General features: G+C 47.9%; 2 protein-coding genes across 3 annotated transcripts; one reads left to right on the forward strand and one right to left on the reverse strand.

Annotated features, from left to right (window-relative positions):
• Positions 1-1,265: 1,265 nt before the first annotated feature.
• Positions 1,266-4,923, forward strand: bhlhe41 (basic helix-loop-helix family, member e41). 2 transcript variants are annotated; one of them, XM_084672880.1, is made up of 6 exons: positions 1,266-1,585; positions 1,702-1,765; positions 1,885-2,028; positions 2,131-2,242; positions 2,421-2,518; positions 2,591-4,923. In XM_084672880.1, exons 1-6 carry the CDS (start codon positions 1,524-1,526, stop codon positions 3,344-3,346), a joined length of 1,236 nt encoding a protein of 411 aa, XP_084529006.1. In that variant the 5' UTR covers positions 1,266-1,523; the 3' UTR covers positions 3,347-4,923. The 2 variants fall into 2 exon arrangements, with proteins under 2 accessions (XP_084529006.1, XP_084529005.1); XM_084672879.1 differs by having other exon boundaries at positions 1,918-2,028; positions 2,421-4,923.
• A 1,119-nt stretch (positions 4,924-6,042) lies between these two features.
• Positions 6,043-24,481, reverse strand: rassf8a (Ras association domain family member 8a). The gene is given in 7 exon segments (XM_084672834.1): positions 6,043-7,908; positions 8,986-9,214; positions 9,537-9,734; positions 9,889-10,299; positions 10,302-10,717; positions 12,475-12,759; positions 24,158-24,481. Coding segments are annotated over 6 exon segments (1,479 nt in total). The 5' UTR covers positions 12,578-12,759; positions 24,158-24,481; the 3' UTR covers positions 6,043-7,786.
• Positions 24,482-25,744: the final 1,263 nt, after the last annotated feature.

Raw genomic sequence — 25,744 nt, forward strand, 5'->3', positions numbered from 1 at the left:
ATTTTAATGTTATCAGTGTCAGACAAAGCGAGAGAGAGAGAGGCAGAGAGAGAGCGAGAGAGAGAGAGACCGAGAGAGAAAGGGAAAGAAAGAGAGGGAGGGAGGACTCCGACATTATGGGTTAAAGAAAAGACTGGAACAGGAGATCCCGCGTCATCCATCCAGCAGGGTGATTGGCTTATTCTTGTCAACATAGCTCCCCTCACACGGAGGCCCAGGGCCGGAGGCCAGAGCAGGTCACATGACGTAGGGGAAGAGGTAATGTGATCTGGGAACATGTGAGGGTGTGACTGTAGGCCTGATGAAAACACCCCCTCACTGGTCCTAGCCCTAACCCCGTCTGCTGGGACTGGAGCGGGAGACAAACAAACCCAAAAATTAAAAGTCCCTTCACAATACAATAACAAGCATAGCTCTGCAAGAATCCAAGTAAGACCTATCATTAAAACGGAGTTAGTATGTTTAACTGAACATAACATGGGATGTCATGGAATCTTCTAGATGTACTAGTATTTCTGGAATATATGAAACCACGGAACAGTAACTATGATGAGCAAATAATTTCTATTGGTGTGTTACAGTTAACTGTATTTCGTATGGTACGATTTATAAATACAGGTAATTATATTACTATATACTATATTATTACAATACATTTTTACTCTGAATAAAATAATAGTAATCCATCTTTGGTAAATTATGTTTAAATTTTAAACACATCCCATTGTCGAGCACGACTGTTTTATGGATTAGTCTACGTTTTGATCTCATTGTTGCAGAAAGGTACTCCAAAATATAATCTTATGTAGGCGCTCATTGAAGCTTGCGACCCGACTGGCGGACCGGTAGGATAAGGAACTGCGGGGCACGTGTTTGAGCACACAGTCAGTGCCATGGTTACCGGGAACGCACCTCGGGGCGGTAGGAGAGTGAGTAACTGGCGCGAGAAAGCTTGAGTACACTGCCCTGGGGAAGTAAAGAGAGTGACACACACGTATATAATATACACACACCTACTCAAAGGGGCAGTCCCAAGTGTGGGCAATGCATTTGCTTCACATTTGGGTCCATGTGGTGATTGCGGATCAGTACTTGTGTTGACTGAGCGGACTGTGGGAGGTCCTCGTCGTTGTCTTGTTTCACATAATGAATAGTGAACATCGACAGGCTTTTATCTAATCAATATTTCTTTTTTCTTTTCTTTTTTCATGAATCTAGACCGGTCGCCTCAGCAAAGCGCCGAGGTCTTTGTAATTACCGGACTGCGTGCTGGTGCAGTTCACACGTGAGTTGGAACTGTTCCACAGCGGGGACGCGCGTGCGCTCTTGCTTTTGTACAGACAGCTCGCAAAGTGGCTGTTCAGGAAACCAGATCATTCCGAAGTGCAGCACTACTGGACAACACTCTCTAGCCGTCACTACCGGAGTCGGGAGAACACTCACCACATCTCCTTGAACCTGTTTGCTGATCTTGGAATAGTTCACATTCTCGGGCCAAATACAATTCGAAAAGGAGAAAAGTAATGGATGAAAGAATACCGCACCTGCAGGATAGACAATTTATGGATCACACAGATTTCCTTGGGTAAGCTGAACATGACTGTACATTTTGTCTCTGTTCATAAACTTTGTAGTGGTCTTATGCCTCTTAATTATATTAATACTCATATTAATATTTAACCATGTTTGTATTCGCTGTAGGATGGAATACCCCTCTCTCTACATGTGTAAATCCAAACGTGGACTGAAGCGCGAGGACGGCAAGGTAGGCGCGCGGAACTTTTCTTGATCTGTGAAACTGGATGTAAATGACATGGGATTGATAACGTGTCACATTTTGTAACACAATTCACTTGGTGGACCTAATGCTGTCTCTCGTTACAGAAGTCTTACCGAACTTTGGTTTGTCTCCAACAGCAGGACGCTTACAAGTTGCCTCACCGCTTGATTGAGAAGAAGAGGAGAGACAGAATCAATGAATGTATTGGACAGCTGAAGGACTTGTTACCCGAACATCTGAAACTGACGGTAAGAACCTGACCATATCCTTTTTTAACACTGATTTTAATCGTTTTGTAGGCTCTATTTCAATTTTGCACTTCTAATGCAAATGCCCTCTTCCTCCCTCAGACGCTGGGACATTTGGAGAAAGCGGTTGTCCTGGAGTTGACTTTGAAGCATTTAAATGCTTTGACGGCCGTCACCGAACAACAACACCAGAAGATTATTGCTCTGCAAAACGGTAAGCTACGGATTCACTCTGTGTTAAGTTACTTTGGATAACTTTTCTGAACTCACTGTGTATGTAACACTTGTTTGAAAAGGATATGCAATGGCGCCTTTATATGCTTAGGAAGTTTATAAAGCGATATTGGCATTTGTAATGTAAAACTCAACGACCCTTCATCTGTGTATTCCAGGTGATCGGTCGATGAAATCGTCCATTCACACTGATTTGGACGCTTTCCACTCGGGGTTCCAGGCGTGTGCCAAAGAGGTGATGCAGTACCTAAACAAGGTAGAAAACTGGACGACGCGAGAGCAGAGATGTGCTCATCTCATCAATCATTTACACAAGGTCTCCTCGCAGTTTCAGCCTGCTGCACCGCTCCTCTCGCAGCTGGCGGCAGGGGAAGTGCAAGAGCGCGATATCCAGAAGGCTGACGGTCAAGCCAACTGCGTACCGGTCATACAGAGAATCCAGACCGGCGAACTTAACGAGACTGACACTGATACGGACAGCGGTTATGGGGGTGAGCCTGACAAGAACGAAAACAAACTTGACCAAGGATGTGAGCGCAGCAAAGCGCAAGCATCCAAGGCGGTAAAGATAAAACAGGAGTTTGGAGATGACCGCGCCGCCAAGAAGCCAAAGATGAACTGGGGAGGCGCAGTCGTGGCGGGGGCAGACGCCTCCACCAGACCCGACCTGGCCTTTATTAACTCTTTAATGGGAATAGCGGGTGGTATTGGACAACAGACGCCCTTTTGCATGCCTTTCTATTTCATCAACCCGTCAGCGGCAGCGTCCTATATGCCTTTATTTGATAAAGGCAACCTAGAGAAATATGTATATCCAGCCGCAGCTGCGCTCACGTCCCCATTCCCATGGCTATACCCTGGGCTCCCTGCACACGCGGCGGCCGCCGCCGCTGCGTCTTTCCCCGGGTTATCCACGGAGAAGGGCTCCAGGTTTGGGTCATCCTCCCACGCAAACGACTCTCCTTCCCACGACAGTGACGCTTCGAACGAGGCCGAGTCGGGCTCACCCGAGCAGAGAGAGGAGAGTCAGGATGGTGACGGCGAGGGGGATGACTCCCAAGACAACGACAACGATGGTACATAATCGGATGGATTTTGCAACCATTTTCTTGCTTGTAAAAACGGGCTAATTTATCTGCGTATTTTAATTTCAGGTGCATTCTGCATAGGATTTTCTGTATTTTCGTATTCTTTCATATTTTATTTTTTATTGCAAGTAGTTTATAGGAAAACAAAGTTTCACAGTTGTACTTCTCATGTACCTTGGCTACAGGGAAGGTTGTGACGTGTGCCTTTTGCACTTAATGCTAGATAAAACAATCTGAATGAAAATCGACAATGATTGACACTAACAAACACACATGTATTGTATGTAGGGCATATTATGCTTGAAATAGGTGTTTCCTCAATAATAATAATTTGAATGGCAATCTAAATGTGCCAAAAGATTGAATGAGACAAATTGCTTCTAGTTTGACACCCCTATTGTCTCAATCAGTTGATAGTCACTGTCTGATGTTACAACTGACCTACAGGCCAAGGTGATCCTTTATACTGCTGACTCTGTCTGTACAGCCAGTGATCTGCCTCTTATGTTGGCTATCCTTTGATCTGGTTCCACTTATGCCTGCACTAAATGGGCCTATGTAATAAGTTCTTGAATAAGTAACTTACATACCTCATTGCCCAGACATGCAGAGTTGTCATATCCATCATACAAACTTTTCGTTTATGTAGTAACCTTCTGGTTGGTTTTTTGTATTTATGTTGTTTTAATTCTTCCCCAACGCTGATATGTTTTAAACTTTTAAAAGGAAACATTTGGTATCGTTTTAGAAGTGTTGGATGTCGGGCAGGCAAGTCTTTAATAGGTAAACACCTTTGCTCTGACTAAGCTGCCCCTCTGGTACTATAATATAGAAATCATAGCACCTTATAGATCTTTGATATTGAATGTAACTTACCTGTATTTTTTTTGAACTACAGAGCTGTGTTTGTAAAATGACAAAGGTTCTAGTTATTTGCTCGTTAAGAGGTAAGTGCTCTTGTTTTTGAGTCCATCACTGTTTCCTTTCCTTGTTTTGGTTTGTTTGATCTCCCTGATTGAACAATGTATCTTACAGGATTCAGGCTGGTTCAGTCACGAGCCAACATTTGAAGTGTCAGAAACACACTTTGACACATACCCATGCCTGAACACAGAACCACTAACGAGGACACCTTGAGGACACTAGTACTGTGAACAGTAGTTGTGATCCTTGTCTTGTAAAGCTGTACACGCCATCCATTGGTTAAAATGTTTTCTAACGAATACGTTTCCGGCAAGTGTTTGTTTTGTCCTTCAGCATCCCCTGTGAGTTCTTAGGAAGATCATTCTTAGTTTTCAACCGTGCACCTAGTCTTTTTTAGCTTTTGTTCAGCTGTTCTTGCCTCAAATCGGCCATGTTTTCAGTTGTCGTGTACACGTGTCTGTGTAAATAGCTCTGTGAATATTCCATGAAATATACTGTATGTACAAGTTGTAGAAGAAGAAGTCTATGGATTTTTTAAAAGAAATTTAACTGAGCAATTGTTGCAAATTTCATTATGCTTTACACATCTGCTGGTCTAAATTATTGCTGATGATGAGTTGTAAAATAAATATGTAAAAAAAAGTAAAAAGATCCTTGTTCCAAAGTTATCCATGTTCTTTCAACTGGGTTTTCATTTGACATACTTGTCTGTGCACTGGACTCCCTCCGACCCTCTGTAGTTTATTATGTTGTCTGAGTTAGTTACGCTTTACCAAGAGAGAGAGACAGAGAGAGAGGGGGGGGGCATCGGGTCTGTAAGCTACTGTTCCTTTTGTTGTCAGTCCTTTGATCAGCTGACCAGGAGTCACAGTGGTGGAATGTACAGTAAGCCAAGGCTTACGGCCGGATCATCCTCCTCTCACATGACTAAGTAGAATGATGAAGTGTTTTTACACTCTTTACAGGAAGTGGGGTCAGGGGGAGGAGGAGGAGGAGGGGGGGTTCAGTAGGCCCTTCCTTAACCTTACTGCTGCGTCAGCCAAGATCAGACCCACCTCCTCAAGACCCTTCTTGTCAAACTGGTCTGTCTCTGCTCACATACTTTGTCAACACATTATGTAAGGACAAGTCATGGTGCCAATCACCAGAGAGCCCTTCAGTCCAGCCAATCACCAGAGACCTCTTCAGTCCAGCCAATCACCAGAGACCCCTTCAGTCCAGCCAATCACCAGAGACCCCTTCAGTCCAGCCAACCACCAGAGACCCCTTCAGTCCAGCAGAGGACTGGTCTCTCTGGTTCAGGAAGTGTTGGGGTTCTTCCTGCCTTACTAATGTGGTGTGTAGGAACTTGAGGAGTAGCCTCTACCTCCACTAGGAACCTTCTTCTATTTAGAACCCTAAATACCAAGAAAAGGTTATTTATGGAATTTAGAACCAGTTTACAGTTGCTAAATCATTGGTCTGAGCAGTACTTCTTATCATCACTAAAATGTACTCTTCAACCTTAGAGGGTTAACAACAGCCCAAGCTCGTAGTTATGTGTGATAGTGATACATCAATGACTGAATACATGGGGGTTTAAGATTTGAATTGTGTTCTCCCATAAAGCCATGCCAGTGCTTGGTCTGAAAGTCCATAACTATAGTGTGGACAGAGTACAGGCTGTGATTGCTGGTCTAATAGCAGCATCTAGTGGTGAAAGCTTGCTGCAATACAATCCTTTCCTGTACCATGTGTTAGAGACCAATAAAAAAAGCCATGTTCAATACACGTTCGGAAATTGATTTATTTGATCATGCAATCCATGTCATATTATCAGCCATTTTATAGCCATACACCTCCATACAATCTGCTGTAAATTAAGGCAAAGAAACAAAAGCATGTTCGTCCAGTAGATGTCCAACATTTGTAGGAGTGCTCCAGACATATGCAGTATTTGTAAACACGGACCGCAGCGATATGTCACCTCTTTAAAAACACGCACACAGGTGAAAACGCGGCCCACGAGCCCTCGTCTACGGTGGCCGTGTAGTCAGGAGTGTGTCTGACGCGGTGGGACCCGGCACGCCACAGCAGGACGGCTCGATGACGGAAGGGGAGCGAGCTGGTCAAGCTCAACAGGAACCGAGACTGTCCTCTCCCGTCCGCATGAATATAAGGCACTTCATCGCATCCTTTCAACGGCTGAAGGAGAACTCATCTGTCGACTTCATTTCACTTCAGATGTCAAGGTAGGTGCTGTTTCAACCGAGTTGCATTTGTACACACAACAGCACAACAGGTCCCTCATCACTTAGAAAAAAAAAAAGAAAAGAGAAAAGAAAAAGAATGTGGAGTTTTCCTGCCATGTCCCCTTCTAGAGATCAGATGTGGGGCAGATCTGCTGCCCCCTAGTGGCCCACAGGCCAGCAAACACTATGCGGGCAGAACATGCAACACTTGACCCTCCCCTCTTTGGCTCCATATCTAAACAGATGAAGAAGAGTAAACATTTGGCAAAAGTAACAAAGTAATATTTATATTTATATATACACACGCGCACACGCACACACACACACACACACAAATTAAACCAAAGGGACAAGACCCAATCCTACTGGATCATTCTACATATGACACTGCAGGGGGTGATAAAAAAATAGCCAACCTAATACTTTGCCAGATGAACTGTAAATAAAAGTAATGTTAAGTGATGAAACATGTCAGTATATTTACAAGATGACCATTTCTAATTGTAATATATGCACTTTCGGAACAGACATTTCATCCAACGCCTACGCCTACTGTAGTAATGAAACAGCTGGGTGAGTGTATGTCTGTGCATACTGCATAGTTATAGCACGCCTATGTGTGTATGTAGCTGACTGTGATCTGTCACACACAGCTTTGCCATACAAGACTGTTGTTCGGCACAGTTCATACATCTCCCCCCCCCCCCCCCCCCCCTAAACCTGACTCATCAAACACATACTTCACAGATTTAGAAAGTAAAACCCGACTCATCAAAACACATACTTCACAGATTCAAACAGCAAACATTTCCGTGCAAAAAGACGTCTTGACGAATCAACTAGCATAGAATTTAAAAGAGCATTCATGTCCGGTGTAGTGATAGGCCCCTTCATGAGGGGGGATGTCGGAACGTTCCGTCTCTCGACGCCTTCTTTTGGCCAGAGAGAGCTAGTCATGGCATCATCGCTCCAGGTCAACCCCACCCCCTCTGAGTCAGGTCATGATTCCACTTCCTCCCTTCCTCCTTCCTGGAGCCTGTCTGTGTGTAGTTCTCTGTCAGAGGCTTTGCATACAGAGGATTCAGCAGAGGCTATAACTGTACACTATACTGACGGGAAGAGGTCAAGAGAGGAGACAGGGCCTAGGAGACAGGGGAAGGAGATAGGAGACAGGTAAGTGCTACTGAGGTATCCTGTCACTGGATAGACATCCTGTTTGTGGGGTTCCGTGGGGTAGTGCAGGGTCCAGACCCCAGGGGCATGGAGCCTTGCCCCCGTCCCTCAGACGTAGATGCCCTCTGGGTTGAGGCCGGAGGTCAGGGGGCTGTGTAGCCCACGCAGGTGACCAGGCATCAGGTGAGACGAGACTGGACGCTTCAGGGAGCCAGAGAGAGGCACTAACTCTGAGAGAGAGAGAGAAACAGAGAGTGTGTGTGAGAGAAACAAAGAGAGAGAGAGAGAAAGTGAGAGAGAGAGAAACAGAGAGAATGAGTTGTTATGAGTTGTAGATATGTTCTGTCTTAAAACTCAACAGACGTGTGCTTTGCTGCCCTTTGTGCAGTGCCAACAACCAACCACTAGGTGCCAGTCTCAGAACAAGCAGTGTTTGAGCCTGGCCAGTTAATCCGAATACTAAACAGTAAGGCCCAAGCTGATTCAACACAATGCACTGCTAGGTTATTGGAAGGACATGGAAATGAAACCTATTACTTAACATCATGGAACACAATCAGCATGAGGCCCAATATAAAGAGATAATTTGCATGCGGTGATGTGATGTCATAACAAAGCCAGCGGTCAAAGAGACTAACTGAAATTACTTTTGGAAAAGAGAACTGGAAATGATTGAGGTTGGAGCTGCCCTCCTGCACAGGTGGGGATGGTAAGGCCTGTTAGTAGGCCTGTTAGTTTATATCTCATCTTTATGAAGTTAGGGGGACATCACCCGGCGAATCGTTTGCTTTGGTCTGACAGCCTGTATCGGGTTGTCACGGGCTGCACTGTTGGCTCAGCTGTCTGTCAGCTCTGTCGGTCTCTACTGAGCAAGGCTCCATGTTCTGTGCTCCAGAGTCCATCACACAAACTGCTGAGCATTCAAGGGAGGGGGGAGGGAGGGAGGGCGGGCGGAGGAGGGGAAGGATGAAAGGGAGGGGGGGGACGAGAACTGAGGTGACTGAGCGACGCTGGCTCGTCCGTATCCAGGCAGCTGTTAGCATGGTGACCATAAGTCACGGGAGGGGGCAGAACAAATCAGTTCCCTCCCTCCCTCCCTCCCTCCCTCCCTCCCTCCCTCCCTCCCTCCCTCCCTCCCTCCCTCCCTCCCTCCCTCCCTCCCTCCCTCCCTCCCTCCCTCCCTCCCTCCCTCCCTCCCTCCCTCCCTCCCTCCCTCCCTCCCTCCCTCCCTCCCTCCCAGTTGTTAACCACCAGTGTACAGCACCTCTCTAGGGTCTCTAGTGTGGTAGAAGGGTCAGAGTGTATACCTATGCCCGGACTGCTGGCCTGGCCCGGGAGGCTGGCCTGGCCCGGGAGGCTGGCCTGGCCCGGGAGGCTGGCCTGGCCCGGGAGGCTGGCCTGGCCTGGGAGGCTGCCCTCGTCCTCGCTGGGTTCAGCGGGCAGGACCGTGACCTTGGTCCCTGTCTGCTGGATGAACTGCTGCAGGTTCACCTGCCTCAGCTCCTTGGTCAGCTGCTCCAGCTCATACTGCAGGTCCTGGATGCCCCAGGGAGGCCACACACACACACACACACACACACACAAGGACAAACAGACAGATCGATTGGCAGGGCGCGTGGTATACGGAACAATACAGACAGACAGGGTTGGTCAGAGTTGGTCAGGGTCCAGGGTAGACCCGTGTGCCCCAATTTGGGGTCAAATACTGTACAGTCCAGCGCATGTTCATGCGTGCGTCGGCCCATGCACGTGTGTGTATCTGTGTCTGTCCATGGGTTTGTGTGTGCATGTGTCTCTGTGTCTCTGTATGTGTGTGTGTATGTCTCTGTATGTGTGTGTGTGTGTGTGTGCACCAGACCTGGAGTCTCTTCCCACTCTGCCCCAGAGAGCGCTCCACGGCCCGGCAGCTGCTCTCCAGCTGGACCGCCTGCCGCTCCTGGGCCTTGACCTCCGTCCTGGCCCTGGCCAGCTGGCCCCGGGCCTCGGCCTCGCTCACCCGCTGGGTCTCCTGGTGCTCCCGCTGCAGGCGCTCCTCCTCCAGCCCCGCCTCCACATCCTGGAACCCCAGCCTGGTTACAGAGCTACACCTGCTACACTACACAGCTGGGCTGCCACACCTGGCTAAACATCTAGCTATGTTTGGTCCTGATCTGTGTACGTCGAGGTGCGGGAATCATCCATACAGGACAACAGGGCAGAGGTGAACTCACCAGGATCAGGGTCATCCTCTCCTCCAGCTCCAGCTCGCACCCCTGTAGACGCCCCCGCAGCTCCTCCAGCCTGTCTTCCAGCTGACGCTCGCTCTCCAGCTCGATCTGAAGCTCGCTCGCCCAGAACTCCTCCTCCTCCATCTCCACCTCGTTCTTCCTCAGCCTCCTCTCCAGCCTTGCGATCTCCTCCGACAGACCCCCTCCTCCTCCTCCGCCTCCTCCCGCGTCCCCTCCTCCTCCTCCCCCTCCACCGCCTCTCCCCCCGCCCCACGCCTGGAGCTCCGCCTCATAGGCGTCCAGTCTCTTCTCCAGCACCCCCAGGGTGTCCCTCTGCAGGCTGACCAGCCTGACCAGGTCTTCGGCCCTGCAGGCCCACTGGGACGGGGGAGGTGCCCCCCCCGCCGCGCGGTGGGGGGGCCCCCCCCCCCTCCGTTCCCCAGGAGCAGCCGCCGCTTGCCCTCCGCCTCCGCCCCCCCGCGGCCGCCACCGCCGCCCCCGCCCAGGATGTCCCGGAGGCCCCTCGGCCCGCCCGTGAACGTCAGCGACTTGCGCCGGGGCTCCCGGCGGCGCAGGGAGCGCTCGTTGGGGTGGCGCAGCTTGGCGAGGGGCGGGAGGCTCTGCCGGTGCAGGCCGCGCTCCGGCGCCCTCAGGGGCGGGCCCTCGGAGGGCGGGCGCTCGGTCAGGGAGGGGCCGGTGCGGTGCAGGATGAGCTGGACGTCCCCGGCGTACTGGCCCCAGGTGTTCAGGGAGGCCACGGGGCTCTCGTGAGGGGCCAGGTGACGCTCACTGTCTCGCCATTTCTCCACCAGAGTGTACCTCCCGGTGCGACCTGGAAGGATCGACGGCATACTATAATCAAGGTTTGATCTCTTTTTAATATAGTTTTATCATATTACTGACAATTTCATAATCCCAGTGATAAAATGTGTAAAAACTAACAACCGCAGTAGAACCGCCATACATTCTAGGACATGTCAGTCCAAAGAAAAACATATGAATAAAGATTGGTAAAAAAAAAGAAATATATATATATATATATATATATATATATATAACTATATAATAGTGCTGTCAGTTAAACGAGTTATTAATGGTGTCAATTATTTTAATTGCTAGATTAATGCTCTTTTTGGCCTAGCAAACTTTGTAGTTTTTTTCACATGCTTTTGCAACAACTAGCAATGTTAGAAAAACTACAACACCAAACCGGATCTAGCTAGACCGGAAACAAAACAACAGGCACCCGCACACACTTGTTGTTATTTGAGTGGATGGAAAGCACGAGACGCCGAAATGGATACCATGGAAAGTTTACTTTAAAAAAGTTGCCAAATGGTTCCATTGACAAGACCAAAGTTATCTGTGTGTTTTGTCGTTGTGAACTGAGCTATCATCGCAGCACGTCCAGTCTGAAATACCACTTGATGGCCAAGCACACAGCTGATGCGAATTCTCCGCCCCCTTGTCAAAGCCAGGCGATTGCATTGTTGTTTTCAAAAAAAAAAAAAAACATTTGCACTAAGCAAGCCGATCCACTTTTCCATGTTGATAAGAGCATTAAAATTTGAAAAAATAATGGGACAAAAGAAAATCAAGGGACATTTAGAATAGATGAAAATGTGCGATTAATTGCGAGTTAACGCTGACATTAATGCGATTAATCGCGATTAAATATTGTAATCGTTTGACAGCACTAATATATATATGGAACGAATGTTACACGTATGTGGTAGTTATAGTGTATTATTAGATTATAAGAGCATTCTGTTATAAATGGATACCCAGGAACACACAACAGAAGCAGAACTCTTCAGTACAGTCCTGAAAAACCCTATGCGGGTCTGATGTCATCCAACGCCTCTGCACTATTGCATACAGTATGGGTCCCTGTATGGGGAGGGTGGAGGCAGGGGGTGGCTGGGCAGGGATGGCTGATTTTCCCTGCCTGGCAAGGGATAGGAGGATGAGTCAGACTTTCCCCGACCACCACCCCCCCCACCACGAATCTGTGGGAAGTGATGTCAATACAGTCTGCTTCACTGCTCCTCTGCTTGCTGACACAGAAGAGAGGGGGGGGGCTGTTGTTGAGGGGATACATGCATGTAGAAGAGAGGGATGATAGAGGGTTCTGGTCCCTTACAAGGCACTGTAACCAGCCTCAGACTAACACAACCACCCCAGCAGGGGGCTGATGAGGAAGAGGGGGGACGGAGGACAGGGGGGGTTCCGCTGTATTCCATTAGGCCTGCATTCAGCGACAGACTTGTCGCTCGCTGTCCGAAACCCCGCTGCTTCTTCAACTTGACTCCTTCAACAAGCCACATCAGACAACCGTGGAGTGGCATTGGGCTCCTGAGGTCAGAGGAGGGTCACCCTCTTTCTGGAATGCGAAGCGGGTCCATCGCTGTGGTCGTGTAGGGGGACATGCAGCTACAGAGCGGTGCCGTTAGAACCACTCGCCCACTCACAGTATGGCTTAGTGACTAACAAAAGTCCCACATCCAATATGGCATTGGAACACATCCAGAGCCAAGTGTGTGCGTTAAGGTCTGCTAGGGTTGCGGTTATCGGGGTTGGACCACTTACCTATGGCCTGGGCCAAAGCGATGACAACTTCCTGGCAGGTGGTTGCCTCGGTGACTCCACAGACGACCCTCTGGACTCCGTCCACCCAGACCTTCAGCTCCATGCTGGGCAGGGGCACGATTTGGTAGATCAGGGTGCGGTGGGGGTTGGGGGGGCAGGTGAGGTCGGGTCAGGTCAGGTCAGTCTGGTTCGGCTGTGGTGGGATGGCCTCATCCTTGGCACCAGCTTCAGGTTATGTTGCAGGGAACAGGGAGCGGCTGGGCCCTCTCTGGTGTTCGCTCCTCACTGAGGGAAAAGAACGAAGACAGAAGTGGTCACCAGGGGCGGAGAACGCAGACGCAGAACTTCCCAGGAACCTCCCGGGATCAGGTACAAGCTGCGTGACAAGCACTCGCCGAGGGCAGACCATAAACACAGAAGGGAGTCATGTGGCTGAGCGGTTAGGGACTTTGCCTAGTAATCTGAAGGTTGTTGGTTCGATTCCCGGCCGTGCCAAATGACGTTGTGTCCTTGGGCAAGGCACTTTACCCTACTTGCCTAGAGGGAATGTCCCTGTACTTACTGTAAGTCGCTCTGGATAAGAGCGTCTGCTAAATGACTAAATGTAAATCGGCGCTCACATAGAGGATACGAGACGCCACCGTTCATCAACAGGTCTGGACTCTCGTCTCAGACTACACCTACCAGACTGCACGTACCAGACGCGATAGCCCTCCTTCTATTTTCGAGGCTGTCAAGAAACAAGAGGACATCCCACACAGTTGGGACCCAGGCCCATGCAGTCAGGCATAGCACGACCAGCTGGCCCGGTCCCTGTGGTTCGGTTGCCATATCGATGGGTGGGGGGGCAGGAAGGGTCTGACAGTGAGACGGGCCTTGGCCAACTTCCTGTTTTTGTTCGGGAGGCTCAACAGGAAGCAGCGAGGAGAGAGGAGGAAGGTGGTGTGTGAGGAGGATGGAGCAAAAAGCAGGAAAAGAGCAACAAAAAAAGAAAAGCAAAGGACAGGGAAAGCAAGTGAGAGAGAGAGAGAGAGAGAGAGAGAGAGAGAGAGAGAGAGAGAGAGAGAGAGAGAGAGAGAGAGAGAGAGAGAGAGAGAGAGAGAGAGAGAAGTGGGGGAGCAGGAAAGGAGTCGTAAAAAGCAGAGGGAACAAGTAAAACCATCCTGCATGTAAACGACCCCTCCTCTCCCAGGACGGGTTAGCACGCCCCAGTCACAGATGTAGCTGCTTTCCACACAGACTCAATGCTAATTGAGACATTTTACTGCTCAAATGTTTCTTCGCACAAGCCCTCAGCCCATCCGAGGAACCGTGAACCAGATGGACTGACGGTCTAGGAGTCTCTCTCTTTTATGTTATCTCGCTTTATGTTTGCCTCAGAAACTGACATGGTGTCCTCTACATTCAGCTTGACTATTTACAATTCTGCACACAAAATGGCTCCCAAAAATGACCTTTAAAAGGCCTTTAGATGGCTATAGCTGACAGCGTTAACAGATGTGCTATCGACAAAGACATCTTTCTAGCAAATCTAGGACAGGCACTGGACCAGCATTGTGAGAGCACTTTTTTTTCTAATAATCTTTTGGACCAGGGTTTCCCAGGTCCTGTTAGATCTGGAAAAGCGAACAAGACTGCTTTTGTGACCACGGCTGCCTTGTGGACAACATGCGGGAGCTGCATGGCCCTGGCCCAGATTCCCCCCCCCCGCCACCTCCCCCTACGCCCCCGAAGGACAATGGGGAATGGCCCACCCAGCAGTGTGGAGCTGCAGAATCACAACGCAACCACAGAGTACCACTGCACAGCACCCTGGGAAACAGCAGGCAACCAAGTCAATAGAGAGAGAGAGATCGACAGAGAGAGAGAGAGAGAGAGAGAGAGAGAGAGAGAGAGAGCGACAGAGAGAGAGAGAGAGAGAGAGTACCTGAAAGAGAGCATGAATGGCCTCTGTCCGGAGTTGGAACGCCCCTAGGGCCCTGACCTCCACACTGCAGTGCTGAGGTAACGTCCGGTTCTACCCCCCACCCCCCCCCCCACCCCCCCCCCACCCCCCCACCCCCACCCCCCCCCCCACCCCCCCCCCCCCACCCCCCCCCCACCCCCTGGCAGTCTCTACGCTGCGAGGTGTAACCCTAACGCCTCTGCACAGGCAGAAGCAGCGCGGGCCAGGAGGAAAGACACGCTCCTGCCAAATCCCATCAGGACGCCTCCGACAGAACGCTGAAAAGGATGACCTCTCTTTCTAGAATAAGGTGAAGGAATAGACCTCCCCCCCTCAGCGTGTGTGTGTGTGTGTGTGTGCGCATGTTCATGCGTGTGTCATTGTGTGTTTCTGTGTGTGTGTGTCACCTTTGTCTCCGGTGTGCCTCATGCCCTCTCTATTTAAAGCTGGTTAGAAAGTGTTTTTGTCCTTGGTACAGATTGCCCTTACATGGCAGCGAGCGCTGAGCGAGACGCGTCACACACACACACACACACACACAGCAGATTCCACAGTGACCCGTAACTCTGTCACCCTTTTGGCTAGCACAGCTGGGATGTCCACAGCAGTGTGAAGAGACAAACACATCATGACCCACAGGGCAGGAGGAAGGTCAGGAGCGGGGAGGAGAATGTTACAGTAAACTAGAGAGCATACAATTTCTGGGGAAATTGTGAGGGTGTGCTTGTGGCTGCCCCAGCTTTCCATACACTCCTGGTGTTTACATATTTCAAAAAGCATTTAAGTGTATGACTACAGTTCTGACCATTGTGTTCCCTTGATAATAAGTTTGTAAAAATGACATGCATCACTCAGATGGAGGAGAGGTGATACTGGTTGGTTGGAAGAGAAGGAGGCCAAATGTAGCTCATGAAGATGCAGCGCTAGATAACTTATTAAATTGTAATCAGATATAAACAACTTGTTGGTTGCCCTATTATGTCCTATTATCCTCCTATCATCGCCCTATTATGTAATTTGAACGCCCTGAACGGCATCATTTGAGTAATGAGGGCAAGCGTAGGCTTATTGATTACTTAAAAAACGTTAAGTTTCATTATGCATCATAGAGGAGCCTAGTTAGAGAAGGATTTAGCAGTTTAATATTAGAAGCCTATTTTATTAATAATTTTCAGAGTAACCTCAAACCTTTCTTTTGTTTCTTTGACCTTACATTTTCTTTGAGGGCTTAGTGGTCTCGGTTTAACATCATTATTTATAGCGACATGATTACCGGACACTGTTAGCTCGCAATGTAGACAAAGAATGCCCCTGCAACAAAGTTGTAACTTGGTAACAAGTAGCCAGCTAGAAACCGAGCAGAAGTTTGTAGCCATATAAAGGCCTATAAATATAGGCTACTTGATTTGGCTGCAAGATTTGCTGATTTTGAGTGTCCAAGATATGATGGATTCTGATCTGGATCAACAGTCTAGCCATGTAGCTAAGGCTTGTCCGGGAAGAGTACATTTTTTTTTAACGGCAAGTCTGGAAGATCAATTTAGGCTAGTGCTACTTGCCCCGATGCACTGGACAAGTTATTAAAACTCAAACAAAATAAAATGCAATGTTAGGCCTACTTCACGTTATGTGCCACTCGTTACGTCTATCGATTTTATTTGAGCGAATTCTGCATCAGTAAAACCACCAACCCAAGATCTCTACAGACCAGCTAATTTCCTGCTCAACACTTCAACGGGGGCTTATTACTTGAAAGATGAATTAGGCTATTTACGGTCGTCTCAGTTACACCATGAGGGGTGGGAAATACTGTGATTTGCTTAAGAAGGCAAATGGCTAGTAAAACATAACATTTCATAATAATTTCAATAAATCAAGCAGCGCAGCAACACCCAGTAAAATGTATATCCTACAGCTAAGCAAGGCTGAAGCAGGCTGACATTAATTATTTTCATGAACAGACAAAGTTTTGACATTGACAAAGTTTAGGCTGTGGCAATGAAGTTCAGGTTAGTAGTCAGATACTTTCACCTATTGAAAAACTTTTGAGTAGCCTAAGGGGAAAGCCAAACATGTTCCGTCGCCGTTTGACTTTCTAAACATCTCTAAAGAGATGTTTTTGTTAGCTACTCATTAGTGTCTCGGGTAGGCTACAGCGTTGCAGTGAGCCGCCACACTGATTTGAAACCACAGGTAATGGTCATTTCACCAACAAATCGTTTATTAATGTCAAAATAAATCCTACAACAAAAACGTATTTGTGAGGAATGTTTATTTTAACGATTGAAAACAGATGCATCATGACCACTGTAGTATGTGTTGCCCAAGCAACAGAGGCTAATGTCATGATGCTAATGCTTCAGTGAAATAGTAGACTACCGTTTCCGAAAGTAGATGTGGGCCTACTTACTTAATAATATCAGCTAATATTGTACATTACATTTCACAATTATGTTTCACACCACAAAGTAAAATGATTAAATATCACCCTGGCCTCTTTGCTTGTGGCGTTTCTGCAGCTGCCTTGCAGATTAGTATCCCCCAAGTTAACAGATGGGAAACTAATGTTCTGCTAGAGATAGTCACGCGAGTTTTCGTGACGTTGGTGACGTTAGTGGCGTCAGTGACTGTGGCTAGCAAGTTAGCCACCGTTAGCTTCACTTTTTGCCACAAAAACGTAATTTCTACTTAAACCGTGCAATGGAACATAAATCCCAATACAACCAACGCAATCGCTACCGAGACGAACCTTTTGACATCGCCGTTGTCTATGTAGTCCAAATATTGAGGCATCCTTAGGGGGGCGAAAAGAAACAATAAATAATAAATAATATATATGTGAGATAACAATGGTTTGTGCTCGCCGAAGGCAAGCACACCCCAATGAGGATGAGGACCACACCATCCTAGGGTGGGGGCTGGTGACAATGTTACAGTAAATGAGGGGGGGTGATAATGTTACAGTAAATGAGGGGGGGGTGATAATGTTACAGTAAATGAGGATGAGGACCACACCATCCTAGGGTGGGGGCTGGTGACAATGTTACAGTAAATGAGGGGGGGTGATAATGTTACAGTAAATGAGGGGGGGTGATAATGTTACAGTAAATGAGGGGGGGTGACAATGTTACAGTAAATGAGGATGAGGACCACACCATCCTAGGGTGGGGGCTGGTGACAATGTTACAGTAAATGAGGGGGGGGTGATAATGTTACAGTAAATGAGGATGAGGACCACACTATCCTAGGGTGGGGGCTGGTGACAATGTTACAGTAAATGAGGGGGGGTGATAATGTTACAGTAAATGAGGGGGGGTGATAATGTTACAGTAAATGAGGGGGGGTGACAATGTTACAGTAAATGAGGATGAGGACCACACCATCCTAGGGTGGGGGCTGGTGACAATGTTACAGTAAATGAGGGGGGGGTGATAATGTTACAGTAAATGAGGATGAGGACCACACTATCCTAGGGTGGGGGCTGGTGACAATGTTACAGTAAATGAGGGGGGGTGATAATGTTACAGTAAATGAGGGGGGGTGATAATGTTACAGTAAATGAGGGGGGGGTGACAATGTTACAGTAAATGAGGATGAGGACCACACCATCCTAGGGTGGGGGCTGGTGACAATGTTACAGTAAATGAGGGGGGGTGATAATGTTACAGTAAATGAAGGGGGGGTGACAATGTTACAGTAAATGAGGATGAGGACCACACCATCCTAGGGTGGGGGCTGGTGACAATGTTACAGTAAATGAGGGGGGGTGATAATGTTACAGTAAATGAGGGGGGGTGATAATGTTACAGTAAATGAGGGGGGGTGACAATGTTACAGTAAATGAGGATGAGGACCACACCATCCTAGGGTGGGGGCTGGTGACAATGTTACAGTAAATGAGGGGGGGGTGATAATGTTACAGTAAATGAGGATGAGGACCACACTATCCTAGGGTGGGGGCTGGTGACAATGTTACAGTAAATGAGGGGGGGTGATAATGTTACAGTAAATGAGGGGGGGTGATAATGTTACAGTAAATGAGGGGGGGGTGACAATGTTACAGTAAATGAGGATGAGGACCACACCATCCTAGGGTGGGGGCTGGTGACAATGTTACAGTAAATGAGGGGGGGTGATAATGTTACAGTAAATGAAGGGGGGGTGACAATGTTACAGTAAATGAGGATGAGGACCACACCATCCTAGGGTGGGGGCTGGTGACAATGTTACAGTAAATGAGGGGGGGTGATAATGTTACAGTAAATGAGGGGGGGTGATAATGTTACAGTAAATGAGGGGGGGTGACAATGTTACAGTAAATGAGGATGAGGACCACACCATCCTAGGGTGGGGGCTGGTGACAATGTTACAGTAAATGAGGGGGGGGTGATAATGTTACAGTAAATGAGGATGAGGACCACACCATCCTAGGGTGGGGGCTGGTGACAATGTTACAGTAAATGAGGGGGGGTGATAATGTTACAGTAAATGAGGGGGGGTGATAATGTTACAGTAAATGAGGGGGGGTGACAATGTTACAGTAAATGAGGATGAGGACCACACCATCCTAGGGTGGGGGCTGGTGACAATGTTACAGTAAATGAGGGGGGGGTGATAATGTTACAGTAAATGAGGATGAGGACCACACTATCCTAGGGTGGGGGCTGGTGACAATGTTACAGTAAATGAGGGGGGGTGATAATGTTACAGTAAATGAGGGGGGGTGATAATGTTACAGTAAATGAGGGGGGGTGACAATGTTACAGTAAATGAGGATGAGGACCACACCATCCTAGGGTGGGGGCTGGTGACAATGTTACAGTAAATGAGGGGGGGTGATAATGTTACAGTAAATGAGGATGAGGACCACACTATCCTAGGGTGGGGGCTGGTGACAATGTTACAGTAAATGAGGGGGGGTGATAATGTTACAGTAAATGAGGGGGGGTGATAATGTTACAGTAAATGAGGGGGGGGGGTGATAATGTTACAGTAAATGAGAACCACAGCATCCTAGTCATACATCTATAGTGACAGACTCAGCACCAGCTCTTAATCGTGGTACTATGATCATGTATATCAGCAGGGTGCAGGCAGGGTAACACTGTGTTTGGGTGGAGGGTGCAGGGTAACACTGTGTTTGGGTGGAGGGTGGAGTAACACTGTGTTTGGGTGGAGGGTGCAGGGTAACACTGTGTTTGGGTGGAGGGTGCAGGGTAACACTGTGTTTGGGTGGAGGGTGCAGGGTAACACTGTGTTTGGGTGGAGGGTAGCACAGTAGCTGTGGGCAGGGTGCCATCTCTTCCAGGCCTGCCAGCTCCCTGCATGCACCCTGCCGGTGCCAGTCCTGGGGTGATGCCCGTAGCCTAGGGTGATGCAAACATACACAGGCACACACACACACAACAAACATGCACACATATGTACACACACAGGCAACAAATATGCTCAGACACACACAAAGCCTTGGATGGTGTCTGTTTGAGGATCTAGAACTTTCCACCTCCTGCCAAATAACATTCCGCAAAACGGAAAGATCTCACATTCCACTCCAGGAAAGATGGACAGACACAGACAGACAGACAGACAGACAGACAGACAGACAGACAGACAGACACTGTCAGACAGACACAGACAGACAGACAGACAGACAGACAGACAGACAGACAGACAGACAGACACTGTCAGACAGACACTGTCAGACAGACAAACACAGACAGACAGACAGACAGACAGACAGACAGACAGACAGACAGACAGACAGACAGACAGACAGACAGACAGACAGACAAACACAGACAGACAGACACTGTCAGACAGACAAACACAGACAGACAGACAGACACAGACAGACACTGTCAGACAGACAAACACAGACAGACAGACAGACAGACACTGTCAGACAGACACTGTCAGACAGACAAACACAGACAGACAAACACAGACAGACAAACACAGACAGACACTGTCAGACAGAGGTCCAGCAGGTCTGGACCTCATACCCTCCACTGACTGTAAACAAGCCACTGTAGGCGCCTCAGAGTCACCCACCACACACACGGACGACATCCACACGCGTGGCAAACCTCCACAAGGACAACACACACACACATGCTGAGTAGGCAAACATGCACAAAACCACACACACCAGAAGATGAGGCAAGCTCAGGTGTCATACTATCATATAACCTCTAAAAGGGAATCCATATCTACGGTGCTATGCTAAATACCTAACATGGCGTTGGTGGGTGGGTGAGCTGACATTAAGATAAAACTCTGTTGGTGCTGTATTGCATGGGACGTTCTGTTGCTACCTTGTGGCCAATGAAGTGGACTAGCATTGACAAATACAAATTATGACCATAAACCAACAGGCAAAAAAAGGAATTCATTAGTCAGTGGCTAAGACGTTAAAAGTGGGGACTCCAGGGGGAACAAACAAACTATGATGAGGACAAAGACAAAGCAAGAAAACAGTACTGTTCCACAACTGCTTCCTCCATGAATGGACATGACTGTTTCTCTGTGTCCGGACAGGCTACAGGGCCTATTGTTCACCGTGGTAAAAAACATTCAACCTTTTTGGCAAAGCAGACAGGTCAAAACACAACAAAGTCACTCACATAATATGCAAGTATCCTTCTACCCCCAAACAAGGGCCGACATCGACTCTAAAGGAAGAGAGGGGGAGTTCTCTTTACAGACTGCTTGACCATGGGGTTCCTGGCTTCAACTGCTCTGTCTATTTCCAAATTAACTTTAATTCAATTCCTCTTCCTGTCAGGGTTACATGTAATTACTGGCGGTTTATTCACTGCAGTGTAATTGGGAACAGACGCCCGGAGAACTGGGTCCCTGTGTGCCTCCAGACACAGACACAGGGGTGATGATGGCGGGGGTGCGGAGGGGGGGAGGGGCTGGTGGAGGCTCCCCTGGAGGAACTGGCTGAGCACTGGCATAGCCATCGTGGAGCCTGTGAGGGACCTGGTGGGGCTGCTCAACCCTAACAACCAGGTGTGCGGCACCCTGGAGAGTGTGTGTGTGTGTGTGTGTGTGCGGAAGGGGGAGGGGGTCTCTGGATAGTGGAAGCCCAGACAGAAAATATTTCTAAGCAGGCAAGATAGATGGACTGGCACTCAGGTAGGCAGAGAGGCAGGCAGAAAGACAGATGTACAAACAGGCAGGCAGGCAGGCAGGCAGGCCTCTCTGCAATGCCCTCTGCCAAGTTTGTGAGCTCTGGAGCAGAGCTCAGGCGATCTCCAAGGAATGGGCCTTGATCCTGCACCGTGGAAGCTGATAGCATCGACACTGGGCATTCTTGGCCTCTGAGCGTGCAATGGGCCGTAACTCACAGATAAGGACGTCACGCTCCCCCACACCCCTCTGATCTCCAAGCTCCTTTTTACAGGAATGCAAAAGCTCTCTGCTTATTCAGCGAACTGCTCCAAAAAGACCTGAACAGACCTTCACTCCAACACTGGCGCACGTTTACAGTGAGGGGCGAAGAGCTTGTTGAAACTAACTAGGCTGTTGCCAAATCTTATAAGCAAGGTAACTAAAATGGTTGTCTGAGCAATCCTAGCAGGGCACCGGATCAAATACATTCCTGAACGGAGGAATGTCAGTCGTGTCGTGTTTGTCTGGTGTGTCATCACTGCCCCCCCCCCCCCCCCCAACTATTGCAGCTAGCCTTCTATCCCATCAGACAAGCGGCTTGTTTAAATTTGCTTCTGCAGAACGACAAGACCTGCTGCCTTCAATACAATTCATTAGAAACCTAAAACAAAAGTAAGGTTTTTGGTTACTGTCCAACACTCCAAAGCTCTGTCTTTGTCAGGAGGGGTTTGGGGGTGAAGGAAATGAGTCACTTAGGAAAGATACTTTTCCTCAGGTAGACTGGGTGAGTGTCTATCAAATGCCATACAAACCTCACACTGTATACAGAGTAACTTAGCTCTCGTCCGGGTTTATTCCCTTCACACAAACGTGTAAAGCACGTTCAGCTCATCTACTACTCTTTTTGATATTTCAAGTGATTAAACACAGTGACTTGCTCCGATGATAAAGCAACTGTGTTAAGACACAGTACAGCCAGCATAAGCCCCCACACATTCACACACCCGCACCCACACAAACAAACCTAAGTAGGATGAAGCATCCGTTCAAAACCATCCTGCCAAGAACTTGACGAGAATTTAATCTACAGCCCCAATCCTAAAATCTGAGTTTGAGACCTCATGGATTTAAACCTAAATCCAGTCACGCACCCTGCAGCACCCTACTAGTCACCACCACCCTCCTAGTCACCACCACCCCCCACCCTTCCCAAACATCAGACACCACCCTCAGCTCCAGTCGGCTCTCCTAGAAAGAGCCTCTGTCTTTCTGGGTTCTGCTGGCCTGGTTGTTATGTTTGACTCCAAAGCCCCGCCCCCTCCCACTAAAGTGGATAGCGCTGGCAGGAGCCCCAACATCTGGACGGCACGTTTTGCCAGCAATAATGCCGCCTTTCTTCCCCCAGCCATGTCCAGGCTATTCAGGGCGGAGGCTTTGAAGCCCTGAGGCTGAGTGGCGTGCAGCAGAGCAGGGCCTGCAGACGCACCAGGCCAACAAGCACAGTGGGGCCCAGAGATATCAACCACCTCAAATAAGAACAGAGCTGGTCTAGGACCAGCTGTGGCCAAATATGTGACACGTTGAGAGGCTAGGGGGCTGATCCTTGAACAGCACTCCTAAAGGCTTGGTGAATGATACTCCAGAACTCCGCTCCCAGGGTTCTGACAGGATGCTAGATGGTACCTATTGGTACCTAGGTTGGAATTGGGTGGAATATCCTGGCAGACTTTCACACCCATATAAAAGAGCCACACTTTGTGTACAAGTGAAAACAGCATTGAGGTTACTAAATCCACACTATACAAAAGAAAGAACAGTAAACCAAATGATTTCAAGGTTTATAATTCTTTGTCTAAGTGTTGCATAAGACATTCCTGGATATTCATTACTACATTTCCATGACTTGATGTAGTGATGTAATGTACTTGGCCACATACTGATCTTTTACTAGAAAAAAATGTAGACTCCCACAGCTGCTTAGCGTGGTCCTTCAGACCTGATGGTGAGAGACTGAGGACATTAGGAGGTAGGAATCTTAACACTTATTTCAAAACAAGGAAGATCTACAGGTCGTCTCCGTCACACTAAGCGGCAGCTCAGGCAGACCAACGTTAACTTTAGTACACATCAGTGAGTGAGTGTTCCACAATCCCAAAGGCTGATCTTCTGTTGTTTTTCAGTTCAAACTTGTGCTAGAAAGGAGTCCAACTCAAGATGTGGAACCACATTTATATAATGACACAAGTCATTAAACAGACAATGTCCATATCAAAGATAACACATTTTGATCAAACCATTAAAATATTTAAAAGGCGAGGACATTTTTTTCTTCAATGATATTTTGCTGACCGGTGTTGATTTAAGTGTGTATACGACTATCTCACTCGTTCAAAAGAGAATATTTGAAAAGAAAGGTGTTCGGCCTACTTGTTCTGTAATTATGTTGTTTTGTAAGTGTGAAGCAATCCATAGCGAGCAAAGAAATAGGTTATGCAGGAGGAACTCCTATGCAGTTTTATGATAACGGTTCCGTTATCACGGTGCTCCATTTATTCTGGATCTGGATACCATCATAGCATTACTACGTCAACATTGAAGAGAGAAAAAACAAGAAGGTCTTACCGCTTTAACTACCGATAAAGCAACCGCGATCCAGGACACGAGGCTATAATCCAAACTGAAGTTCAGGTAAAATATTTGCTGTGGTGGCAAAGAATGAGCTCCAACGTCATTTCTCAGCACAATCCAATAAATCACATCCACGAACTGCGACAAAGTAACGGTAACACCAAAGAGCAACTGCGCCCACGGAAAATCAGGTCTAACGCTGAGCCCGTTGTCTGAAAGTTTGTAGCGGCGCTGTCTGTGCGCTAGTCCTTGCGGTCTGACTAGTAAGCTGCGGAAAATCAACCTCTACCCATTTCATTACTCCTGCTAGTAAATGCATTGCATCTGAACTGGGACACCGCAAGGCATTGTGGACCATTTTAAAGCTGCAACACCACCCACCAGTGACGGGGGTCTCTGAAGAACTCCAGAGCTTTGAAGGAGCCCGATAAACCATAGTATGATTTTAGCTCTGCGTGGAAGAAAGTGGTGCACACCTGTGTTGACATCGTTTTAATGTTAGAATGCACTGATGACTGACACAAGATGGGATCAAACTTAAGCTGTAAACTGAGTCAAACGTTTCACAACACAATGTTTGCTTTTTACAAGTATCCCATCTCTTCAGATTCATAATTTCAAAACCCCGTCGTCGTCGTCGTTGTCATCTGCCGCTTGTCCGGGGATCGTGTCGCGGGGGCAACGACCTAAGCAGGTCGTTCAAAACCCCTTTACAGAGATAGCCTTGTGAATTATAGTGATATGGCGAATAACACTTGAACTAAGTATATTATCAAGTTGCATAACTTTACCACAGACAGTATAAGGGTCCAAACCGACATGGGGGGGGGGGGGGGGGGGGGGGGGGGGGGCAGTGAACTATAAGGTTTAGTCTTCAGTGAGACTGATGTGTTGGGCACTCTGGGATAGCCTACTTTGTGTGCCGCTAATCTTATCTTCTCAGATATGCTTTGAGGTTTCTGCAAATGGATGGAATTTCTCCTCACTCCTCCTGTTCAGTTGGTGATGACAGATAGACCAAGGTGCCAGAGAGATGGATGCAAGCTTTACTGAAGAAGCCAACAAGACAATGTATTAATTTCTCTGTCCGGAGGAGTAATGTAGTTTGCAACTTATCCAATGTAGGGATATTCATAAACCTTCTATAAAAATGCATAGCCTCTTAAAATTCTGCATCCAGATAAGAAGACACAGCATTTGTTTGAATCTTAGTCTGAAAGCCAGATGAGCGATTGAACAGGATACCAGATGAGCACTAACAACTTATGTACTAATGTAAATGTTAGTGTTTTGTGTTTTTCCACCCATTCAGCCCATGGGACTGGCTGCCATTAGAATCAGACACAAAGAACTGGAAGCTGCTGATAAACATGGACACATACAGAAAATAACATTCAGTGTTAAAGTGGTCTGAAATAGCCTTTAAGTATAACTGAGAAGGCAAAGGCATTGTGAAGGGCCTCGTAGATGTATACTGACATCTGGTGGTGACTGGGAGCCATGACCTCTTTGGAGGTCATCCTGCGCTGCTGTTGAAAAATGCCCATGTTGTGAATCGAATTCCAAAGAGAAAAAACACGT

Source organism: Hypomesus nipponensis, chromosome 14 (assembly GCF_054491055.1).
Source record: "Hypomesus nipponensis isolate SF chromosome 14, ASM5449105v1, whole genome shotgun sequence".
NCBI classification, from domain to species: Eukaryota; Metazoa; Chordata; class Actinopteri; order Osmeriformes; family Osmeridae; genus Hypomesus; species Hypomesus nipponensis.